Source organism: Magnolia sinica, chromosome 3, assembly GCF_029962835.1.
Source record: "Magnolia sinica isolate HGM2019 chromosome 3, MsV1, whole genome shotgun sequence".
NCBI lineage: Eukaryota > Viridiplantae > Streptophyta > Magnoliopsida > Magnoliales > Magnoliaceae > Magnolia > Magnolia sinica.
The window spans coordinates 33902356-33914694 of record NC_080575.1 but is presented as its reverse complement, the minus strand read 5'-3'; the positions used below and the strand labels follow the sequence as shown (position 1 = coordinate 33914694).

The 12339-nt window shown below is 37.9% G+C and overlaps 1 protein-coding gene across 1 annotated transcript in view; it reads left to right on the top strand.

Moving 5' to 3' along the window:
- LOC131239802 (amine oxidase [copper-containing] zeta, peroxisomal) overlaps positions 1 to 12339 on the top strand; it is a 39094-nt gene that overhangs the window by 18048 nt on the left and 8707 nt on the right. Inside the window, exons 8-9 of the mRNA XM_058237674.1 lie at positions 2123 to 2308; positions 6338 to 6478. Of these exons, the coding sequence (XP_058093657.1) occupies positions 2123 to 2308; positions 6338 to 6478 (327 nt within the window). The remainder of the gene's footprint in view (positions 1 to 2122; positions 2309 to 6337; positions 6479 to 12339) is intronic.

The following is a 12339-nucleotide window of genomic DNA, read 5'->3' as shown; positions in this document are numbered from 1 at the left end:
CTTTGAGTAAAATTACAAAAAAGTTATTCGCCTATGTGTGAAAGTTATTTATTTTCTTATTCACTTGCTTACACTATTGCCTATGCACGGCCACCGTGTTGTGCATATGCCAGCTAAAATGCACATTAATTGGGACTGACTATGATGATGAGATTATCCAAATTCAGGCCTGCCTGATTATTAGGTGGGCCACACCATAGAAAACAATGAACAACCACCCAACAACCTCAAAATTATCCCGGTGGCCTGTTCAATGGCTGGATCAACCCAATTTTTGGGGCATACAAGTTCAATAATGGGTGACCTGTTGGACGTGTTGAATTTCATACACACACCATGGTGGGCTCTGCCCGCAACCCTTATTTAATAAGTTCATTCCACAGTTCAGAGACTTCTAAAGGAACTGGATCTAGCATGTGTCACCACCCATTGCAGGCCCTCATGGAGGATCTAATAATTTGAACTGTCTATATTTTAGATGCCACCATAAATAAGCTACTGACCCATAATCACGCTTTAGTGACGATCCTAACATTCGGTGTTTAGAGTTTGTAGAATGATAGATTAAAGAGAGAAGAAGAGGAGAAGAACAACACCCACCCAACATAGAAAAGGAAAAAAAAAAACCCCCACCACAACACAAAAAAAAGAAGAAGAATAAGTGTTAAACGACCTTTTGAACCTCATTTGAGTTTCATATTCAACCCCAGACCATCTCTAAACGGCGTTGAACCAACGAACCCCTTAAGTTAGGGTACACACCCTTTTTATTTTCTAGATACCTGGGCACGAAGATCCCATTTCCATGTCCCAGAGGAGAGGATGTTTCATTTTTATGACATCTATGGGACACGGAGATATCATTTCTGCACCCTACAAAATTGCATTTTTGTAGTCTTCATATTCCATTTGCTTTTTCGTAATCTTCTCACATCTTTGCTAACAGTTTTCTAAAATCCTTATACCATTGTTTAGATCAACAAGTTAACTGTGAAATGAATCTTGTTACAAACCAATCGAATCTCGAAGCATCAAGGGATGATTTAAAAAATGGTAAGGTGCATGGAGAAGGTTAGAAATTGAGATTCAAAAGAAGGGTGATGTTCCAACCTCATCTTTTAAATAATTTGGGATTTTAGCTCCAATCTAAACTGTTTGTTAGCTCTTCAAGTTACCTTTCCAACATGATAAATAGCACATATTCTTGACATACTGGCGTTGAGATCTGATAGAAATTCTGAAAGGTGTGTGAGTGGAAACTTGGATAATTTTGTGTTATATCAACTTTGTTGCCACCAACTTGACTTTGTTTTGATTGGGGTGATCTTTCTGCTTAAAGAACTTCTCAACACTCGTCATCTAGTGCAGGAACCGCGCCATATGCATTGACTATTGAATTTGGATAGTTCGATCTTCACACCTTGATCATCATCTCGATTGTTGAATTTGTGCATTGATGATATCATCAGTGGTGATCAGTCTGATCTTCGTTCAGCACTAGAAGATCTTGCATGCTCTTGTGCTTCATCTATCACTTTACTACGTAAATCTCTTGCCTGATTTGCCTCCCCTACATGACATCAGTTGCATCAGCTGATCCATCTTGTCACTTATGCCAATCATCATGCTCTCTGTTTTTGAATGCTCTGATTGTTGGATTTTCCCATCTGAAGAACTTGCCCTATTTCTTGCTACTGTGAAGATCTAACCTTGGATCAAATGCCAGAACTAATCTGACATCTGGGTCGGCTTTTAGATCCGCCTGCTGGTACATTGGTAACCAGCGGAGATATCCTTAATGAAAAGCCTTTTCTCGTTATTTAATTTCATAATTTTTCGCTTATATATTTAAAGTATACGCTTTTAAAAGCTCATTGATATGGATTGCACCTTTTGCTTTAGATACATCGGCAACAAAAGAGTATTTGCATATTGAATCAGAAATATTTGTAGTAGGATGTACGGATTTTTCCAATTGGATTCCATTCACTAGGTGTTACATGCACTTATTTCTTGTTGTTTATATACACTTCATGCTAGTTATTTTCACTTATGTTTCTTGTTTTTATCCATCCATGTTATATAAAATTAAAGAGGATGCTTATGTACTCTTTGCTCACAGGATGGCAAAATTGAAGCTGAAGTTAAACTCACTGGAATACTCAGCTTAGGAGCATTGCAACCTGGGGAATCTAGAAAATATGGTACAACTATTGCTCCTGGGTTATACGCACCAGTCCATCAACACTTCTTTGTTGCTCGTATGGACATGGCAGTGGATTGTAGGCCTGGTGAAACATTCAATCAGGTGTGCTACTATGAATTGATAGGATATTCCTCAATTTGTCTATAGTTTGATATATGCGAAAAGGAATTTGATATATTCCTCATATTTTGTGATTCTGTTTTTGTTTCCATCATATTGTGATAGTTTCTACTACAAAATATTGTCAGCTTTCTCCTCAGTGAGATTTTGCATTGAGAAAAGGAACACACTAGTTCTTGCTTCATAAAGCCTAAGGATTGATTTTCTAGATACTCTTTAGTCTGACATTACAGGATTGTTTCTTGCAATCAGATTAGAACTAAAGTGGGCTGATTGTGCATCAGCATTAATCTTTAACTGCATCATTGATAAAGTATTTGAGGAATGAGAGCAACAAAAGATGCCTTGGAGAGTAGCCCACATGTAAGTTTAGGACTGACCCAAAGCACTAATACTGTAGCACCAACCAACATTCGCAAACCTGGGTCAGTTAAAGGTCTAATAGGATCCAAAATATGTGAAAATTTTCAGATTGCAACAAACATTATATTCCTAGACTGTAATTTGCTACTTGTTGCTGTTTCCTGTTGTCACTTCCTTGTTGGGGAAAGGCTTTTCTTTAAAACCTTTTACATCTGTTACTAGTTACGACTTACTAATTGTCTGTTTTAATTGACTGATTATTTATGTTTGTGGTTATTGCCACCAAGTTGACGTGTGACTCTTAGGCTTCATTCCCACAAGCTTGACTTTTGAATCAACAGGGTTGAAGAACTTTTAACACGGAGATCTAATTGAGAAACCTTCTTTATGACTTGCCCTTTGAACTCCGAATACATCAATCTTGAGCTAGATATCGTGCTCAATCATTTGCTCACTAGCTCTATGCCTCTACCATGTTGCGGAACTCAAGTTGAGTGTTTTCTCATCATCCACTCCCCATACGGAGTACTACATTGAGTTGACATGGTTGATTGTGTGCTCATTTCTGCAAGCAGTCGTCGCTTTGAAATTTTGAATTAGTCATTCAACAATTTCTTGTAAGCTCCAAAAAATCAGTGCATATTATCATGTTGATTGTTCTTGTCTTCAAAATCACTGTTCAAAAGTCTTAACCCCTAAACCATACATTCTGCCTATCAGTCAACAGATGATTAGTTTCTTGCTCTTAAAACTGTTTTGGTTACCAGCTAATGAAACAAGGAAGTTTGTAGGATGAATCTGACAATAATAAAATTGAAAGAAGCACATTTTCACAATATGCTCGAACCTGAATTTTCAGCCTCTTTCTTTCTTTCTTTCTTCTTCTTTTGTCCCTTTGTTTTCCGGTAAAATACTAAGGGTGTGTTTGGTTGCACCAGATGTAATGAAATTTCAAGATATTTCATGATTAATCTGTCTAATTTGGTGCAAAATATCTTGAAATTTCATGATATTTGGTGCAACCAACACACCTGAATGTTTATCCAGGGCAAAAAGTATATAAAGGTAACACGTTACCAAACGAATGAGTGACCCTCTCATCTCTGTCTTTACTATGGAGTTGATCTCCTCTCCATCCTCTCTCTGTACATGATGAAAAGAGACATTCAAAGGAAATGTAGCTGATGTCTTTAAGAATGAAGTATAGTGGTGTGCTAATCAACAGAAATTTAATTGCAGTGAAAGGAACTTATGTACACTGTTTAGGCCTTCAGTTCCTCACCTTTAGTTCCCATGAACTTTGATAATCACTTTAATAACTGCAGAGATATAGAGAAAGATGGAGAAGAAAGAAAGGAAGAAGAGATATATGTGGAGTTGCACCATGAGAGAAAGACCAAGAGACGCCATACCCCTAACTTTCTAGAATTTAGTCTCGCTTCTTGGGTTTTGTTTCCTATCATAGGAATCAAAGATACTTGCATTTTGTAGAATAGTATGCCATAGTTCCATATACAAGACTCATAACCACCTTTTGTCCCTTATTTGATGATCAGTTGGTTCAGCATTGGTCTCCAAGTTTCTAAAACTGACGATGCCCTCATTAATTAACATTAGGAGACTATTTTGACAATCCCCTAGAAGAAGAAATGAAAAGGAAAAATTCTTGGTTCTGATTTGTAAATCTTGGAGTCCCACATACTGCAAAAGGGCATCCAAATTACAATTTTTGCCTCCACCTGCCCACCCACACACAATGGTGATGCCCAAAATCAAAGGAACCGCCATCTAAATTTAGTTTCTGATACCTAATATGAGGAACCCAATTAAGCACAAGCTTCCTTTTGTTCGTATCCATAATGGTAATTCAATCCCTAAGAAGGAAGTAGTCACACCAAGAAATTCCTCTGCTACTGGACAATAAAATTCATGATCATATCCCTAATTTTTTTTTTCAAAGGATTCATTGTATTATCGGAAATCTTTCTATTCTCTACTTCAAAAGATCCCACCTTATTGTGAGAGGTGCAAATTTCCACGAAGTATTCTCTCATCCAGAAAGGACCCTTGTAGTAAACCAGGCCATCTGTATTAGCCAGGCCACATGTGCCTTCTGACTCATCCATTGGGTCCATCCAATGCAACTTAGTCATTACCCAGACACATTTACCACCAGTACTCATTTATTGTTACTGGATTTGTGTCTCTTACTGGTTCTGCCATCGCTTGTCAATTTGTTGTGCGAACTCAGATGATCTCTGGCGGCACCACTTAAGATCTGCAACAGCTTCCTCAAATCTGGTACTGTTTCCTGGTCATCACAGAGCAAATAGAGAACACTACCACAACTGTATTGTTGTTGATGCTGTTTTTATTGAGGTGGCCAGATCTGCCATCTGCTGCCATTCTCTACCAACTTGATACCAGATATACCATATCTAAATATAGCTTCAGTTTGTGTGTCCCAACCATCTCTGATTGTTATTTGATCTGGTCTATCAATGGAGGTGTTCTAGTCTTGTAACCAGATCTTTTTTAGTTTCTGGAATTTCACAGGTGTTAACGCTGGTAATGTTGATACTATTCTATGCATTGATGATAGTGTATTTTATTTGAAAGGGCAGTCGCCAAGATTATAAAAATTATTTCTGTGATATCGTCATATCGGTAGTATCATCAATAACATTGATCATTACCATGTATTTTTATATTACGCCCTATATCTATATCGCTGACCTGGGAACATTGTTTACATGGTTAGAATCATCAAACGAACACTCCACTCAATCTTGAATAGATGTTCAAGATGATGTTTATACCTATTTTGTTTCTTTGCTCAACCTTGACTGTCCATTTTCCAAGCCATTGAGCGGATGTTAAGGATCATCTGATTGGCGTGATTTTAAACCATGTTTTGCTCCTAGCATGAATGAGTGAATTGTTCAAAAAGGGCGATAGGTCATCCCGCATGTCATTTCAAAGCTTATGTATGCATGCATGCATGTTTGTGTCTGTGCTCTTTTCGATTATTTCTGTGCAAGCCTGAATAAAAACCTGTAGATTCTTTCTATTTGTGTCCCTGTCTTGCCTACATCTTGGGCTCAGACTTTGCAGATTTCGGCTAAGGGCGATTATTATTGTTATTATTATTATCATTATTATTTTAAAGAAATCTGAGATGCAAATGCTTATAAGAGGTTTCCTTGCCCTTTTCAGTCTTTAGGTATAGGTTATAGCTTATAGTTATCTTGGAGTAAATTGGACTTAAATGTTTGCTCGGAATGTAGGAATGTATTGTTTTATGTTCCTGTATTTCATTTAGCTTATTAGCGTTTTGGAAGAAATGGGGTTCTGATGTTTACTTCTGATGTGCTATGTGTCCTCTCGAAGTATACAGAAATTTTGGTTTCTTAGAGGTCTATATGATGGATCTGTTGTTGAAACAGGACTGCCCATATCCACAGCTCTCTCCCTCTCTCTTTTCTTTTTCTTTTTTAAATACCTGAATATGTTTTGGAATAAATCCTCCAGTGTTTACTAGTTTTTACCCATGCATTGTTTAAACCTTCCTAATTTGTGTACTTCCTTTACACCATTTTATGTTGTCAACATCATGATCATGAATGTATATCACCCTCATTTTTATAGGTGGTTGAAGTGAATGTTAAAGTTGAAGAACCGGGGCAGAATAATATTCATAATAACGCTTTCTATGCTGAAGAAAAGCTGCTCAGGTCTGAGCTGCAAGCTATGCGTGACTGTAATCCTTCGTCTGCTCGTCACTGGATTGTAAGGCATATCTACCCTATTTGTGGAGGTTATTTTGGAGAAACTGCATTGTTGATTATGTGACATGAATAATTACTATTTTTTTTTCCCTTCCATTTGTATGATGAGGCATCATTTTATGTCATATACTGCAAAACTGCATACATTGTTAGATCTCATCTTACCCTTTGATTGTATATCTACCATATTTTGTTTCTTCAATATTCGTGGTAATTTGTGCTTACCTGCCTCAATAAAACTGGATTGGTCTTTTGGCTTTATCCTTGTTGCCAGCTACTAGACTGATCTTTCTTTGATTTATTTTCTGCCAGAAATGAGTTTTCTGATTGAGTTATTATCTTCCTGCTGAGCAACATGATCAAATATCACTTTAGCCAGAGAATTTGTTGCATACGCTCCTATGTCAGTTATGATTTGAAGAATGCTATTATGAGTCTAGTGCTTCGTAGAAATCTATGCATTCATATATTCATGTCAGCTATTAGCTTTAATTCTAAAGAAGCTAATGGGTTGACAATTAACCCTTTTACCTTTCAATAGAAATGAAAAATAAACAAGGGCCCTTTCTGCTATTACCCACAATTCCTCGATGATTTCGAGATTTTCCTTGTAGGTGAAAAAAATTAACATTAAATGGAACCAAGAGCAGATTGAAGAAAAGGAAATGAAGGAGAAGAAAACGATAGAAGAAATGAAGAGAAGATGATGAATAGTGTGCTTATTTAAAGAAAAGATGATGGATGATGAAGATTAGGAATTTATGGTTGGGCGATCTTTAGAGTGTTACATGATATATTGTATGTTGAAGTTGTAAGGGTAATTGTCATTGTTGTTTCACTTATGCACATGAGCCTTAGGGCTCACATGATAGTAGTATCCACTCTTGAAATATATTCAAGTTTTCATGGTATGAGAGCTAGGGTCCTTAGATACTTGGAGATCTGAAGGTAGTTTCTGATTCTTTTCTGGTGAAAGTACTATTTGTGTCACTATTCACTTCAATTAAGCGATGGATCATTGTTTTGATTGTTTTCAGCAGATTCTTGATTTGATTTGGGAGAGCATGTTTAGCTGAGATTTTTATGAAAGATTTTATGGGATTTCCCCCCTTCAATGTTTGAGGATGCATTGAAGCCACCAGGAGAAGTTTAAGAAATCAGTTTTCTTTTTATTGTCTCTCTTTTTTTTTTTTTTGAAGGGTGATGGAATTTATTAAGAAACCTGCAAGCAACAGCTTGGCGGGAAAGGAATACAGAGGCCAAGAGCTGCTAATAGCACAAAAAGGCAGCGATATTAAACAGAGCTGTGGAAGTGGCAAGCCACTCCAAGACCAACAATCTAATAGATTCCACAATACGTCAAAAGAAGAAGAATTACGAACCTCTTCTGTTTCTCTCACCCCAAATGACCCACCATATAGCCAGTAATGTAATATGCCACAAAGATGTCTCTCTTACTCCTGCCTCCCCCATGCCATGCCCAAAGAAGGTCCCTAATCGAACCTGTCACAATCCAGTGCTCCTTGAAAACGGCTAAAAAATTGCTCCTAGACTTTGATCATGAAAGGATATGGAATGAAAAGATGATCAATGGTTTCAGTGTCTTGCTCGCAAAGGCAACACATATTAGGATTGACCAGCGATCTCTTCTAGAGGTTTTCTATTGTGAGAACTCTTTTCAGTCCCACCAACCAAGTGAAAGCAGCAACCTTTGGGGGCATACCATAAAATCAAAAGTGGTAGGTTCTCTTGGTTTGCACTTTCTCCGGAGCAAAGCATCTTTTAAAATAGCTTCAACCCCCCCAGGGTAAACCAACTTCAGGCGGTCGAGAAAGGAGAGATAAACTCGTCAACTTCACTTGATCTGTTAGGTTTTTTCTACACAGAGGGGACCAACATATGGATAAGCCACTAAAGGAAAAGCAATCCACCACTCATAGGTTCCCATTTGGTGCCAAGGTGAGCTGAAGTTATGGAATTCAATGCAAAACGGGGAGTTCCCACACCAAATGTCTTCCCAAAACTTAATTCTAGAGTCGTCCCCAACAGAGAGATAGAAACTGTGCTCGAATGGCCCTAGAAGGTCGACCATCGATTTCCATATATGAGAAGCTTTGTACAAGGATAATCTTCTAGTCACCCAATTCGCTAGCAACAATTTCCCACCAGAAGCCCCCTTCCTATTGTTATCAAATGCGATCGCATATGCGCATACTGTTGATCAAATCGCATATGCCATGATGGCATATGCGATCCTGGCAAGTATGCCATGGCATACTTTTATATGTGATAAATATGCGATCGCATATGCGAGTATGTGATGCGATTGCATATTTCCCAATAGCCAAGAGCGGAAGATTTATATTTATATTTTTTATTTTTTCAAATTGGAGAACTTTTGCCTATAATTAGGCACTCATATCCCCTCCATTTTCAATATTCTTTACTCTATAGCTCTAAATCTCTTACTCTTTCTCTCTTACATCTCTTTCTTTCTTACTCTAATCTCTCTACAATTATTTCAATTATGTTTATTTTTTGTATTTTATAAATTGTGCTTACTTTTTGTAAATTAAGTTGTAAGTTATAACTTGTAAGTTGTTTTAAGTTATCCATTTATCATTAAAATTTCCTTGTACGAAGTTTATAATAATTAGTTATCTTTTAATGTAGCTTGTTGATTGTTTTGTTAAAATTTATATAATATAATATAAGTAATTAAATATATCACTTAATGAAACACTCAAAACTATAATGAAATAAGTAAAATAACCCAATCCAATCATGTGTACTAATTAGAGGAGTTTTTACCTCTTTTTTTTTCTTTTTTTTTTTGAAAAAAAATAAATATGCCATGGCATATGCGATTGTGCAATCGCATATGCGAACAGCATATGCTGATCGCATGCAATTGCATATGCGATTTGACAACATTGCCCCTTCCCATGTTCCAAATTGCCATAACCCCTTCCTGAGGAGAGCTAAGTTCATGCCAGAGAGATCACGCACTCGCACCGCAGTGGGCAATAGCCTACATACCTTGTCCCAACTTAGAAGGTCGAACGTGCTATCTTGTGCTGAACCTCTCTAAAAGAAATCTCTTCTCAACTTGTTCAAACTCACATGCATCAATTGAGGGCACTTGAATAAAGACATGAAGTGCAACGACATATTGGAGAAGGCTGTCTTAATTAAGGTTAGCTTGCTGCTAATGTTGTCAAATCGCGTATGCGATTGCGTGCGACCAACATATGCTATGGGCATATGCAATTGAGCACATATATTCAGAAAAAAATTAATATGCGATTGCACAAATATATTCAAAAAAGAAAAAAAGGGAAAATTGAAAAAAAAATGTAAAAAAATTAGGGAAAACGTCTAAGGTGATTAGATAACTTATTTTACTTGTTTCAAGTTCGTTTAAGACTTTGAGTGTTTCATTAAGTTATATGTTTAATTACTTATATTATATTTACATAAATTTTTACAAAACAATCAACCAACTGCATTAAGAGAATTAATTATTAAAAACTTCGAATATAGAAATTTTATTGATAAATGAAACTTTCAAGTTATAACTTACAACCTACAACTTAATCTACATATATAATTTACAAGAAAAGCACAACTTACAAAATAATGAAATATAAAAAATAAACATACTAACATAGGCTACTATAGTAATACACTAGTACTATATACATTGATCTAGTTGTTATTGTGGCATGTGATTACCACCACCACCACCATCATCAGAGTCGTTTCCTTCTTCGACGTATACTTTATCTTCTTCTATTTCTTCGTAATCTGTTTGTACTAGTACTTTATCCACATCTAAGTACTTTATCTTCTTCTATTTCTATTTCTTCATCATATGTGGCCGAATGATTAACTTCCACATCGAGCTTGCAAATGATTCTAGGTTTCTTTTCCTTGAAACGTGAGTCCAAGAACTCATGGGCAATCAATGTGTTGTCAAAAATTTGTCTCCCCTCCACAAAAGCCCCTTGGATCAGTTCCCAACACCCCTCTTGATCTTGAAGCAAGCACCTTATCCAAAATTTTAAAAGGGTTTCTGATTAAGCTTATAGGTCTGAAATCTTTCAAACCTTCCACTCCTATCTTAGGAATTAATGCGATAAAAGAAGCTCCAAGTTTGGCTGGGATTTGGTCCTTCTCGAAGAATTCCTTAATGAACCCAAGAACGTCTATGTTGATCACATTCCAAAACATTTGGAAGAGGGCAAGGGGATAACTGACTGGTCCGGGGGCTTTATCCCCTCCCCAAGCTATCCCACTGTAGCCTTAATCTCTTTATCGGAAGTAGGCATTTCCAATAGGCCAGTTGCTACTTCTGAAAGGCGATCAAAGTGCAGATGATCAGGGCCCACGGATATTTGGATGTTATTGAGAGCTGCATCCAATTTGTCCCACAACCAAACTCGATTTTGATGTGATGCTTCGATGTCATCGACCGGTGGTTGATGTCATCGAACACTGTCTTTGATGTCATTATCCGGTGGTCGACGACATAGACAGTGAAGTTCAGTTCTTTGAATTTTTGCACTTTGTGCTTCTGAGAAAAGTTCACAACTACACCACAAAGTTCCTTTTTCTTCTCCAACCTTTTCCCTTCTACAAGAAAACATATTCTGAACATATTCTTTTATTTCTAGTTCTTGCCAAAGCTTTGCTATTGGAAAATCTTATCTCAAATCTGTTTGATCGGATGGTTCTTTTGTAGGGGGATTGATTAACCATTCTATTAGTGGAAGGGATTTCGCATATTCCTTTTTCTGTTTTTTCCTTTGCTGTTGTTTGCCATTTTTATCACCTCACTCTCATACGACAAATGATAAAGCAATGAACCAATTCCTGCCTTTTACAAATAAAGCATATTCTCAAGTCTATATTCACTATCTACAAGGCAATTCTTTTGAAAAACTACTGAAATTTTATTGCAAAGAAAAAGAGAGAAATTACACAGAGAGACCTTTTTTTTTTTTTTTTTAAAGGAAGGTGGGCACTTGCCACCCGCATTGTATTGATGAAGATGAATTTACAACCATTCGGGCGGGGCCACGATGGACAAAAAGATAAATCGGGCCTCGACTATCATATACCTAGAGCAGAAAAACCAAACAAAGGAGAGGCCAGGCGGGAAGAAAGAGAGCAACATGAGCTGCCTGCGCGAGAGGGGACAGGAGGGGGAGCCCGCATGAAGGGAGGCAGGCGCGAACCGAGCGGGAAAGGAGCGAGTTTACCCCACACCTTTCTTAGCCTTACGATGTCTGACCTGGCCCATCCTTGCTCTGTCAAGAACCAAGGACCCTTTAATGTGACGGGGGAGGCCTGAGGGGGAGAGAAACCTCATATCTGGGGCATCGCTGCTGGCCAAATTGGCAAAGGCATTAGCGACGGAATCTCCTTCGCGGAAGACGTGGGAGAATCGAAGATTGAGGGCCCCTGAAAGCTGATGAATAAAAAGCAGGTAGTGCCAAAGTTTCTAGCTGTAGGTAGCAGTAGGGCTGGAGGCCGCGTCGAAGAGAGCTTGGGAGTCCGTCTCAACAATGATGGACGATAGGCCCATATCTTTGCAAATGAAGAGTCCATCAACCATAGCCCGAGCTTTCGCAACCATGTTGGAAACCACCCCGTATTGGTTGTGAAATGCAAAGAGCATGTTCCCTAAGTTATCCTAGCATATGCCGCCCCCACCACCGGCACCTAGGTTGCCCTTAGCAGAACCGTCGATATTCAGCTTGACCCACTGATCTGGAGGTCTTATCCATCTGATAATGATGGCCTTGACAGGAAGCGAGGGGGCATAATGAGTAGCACCAAAGCCTCGGTAAACGAGAT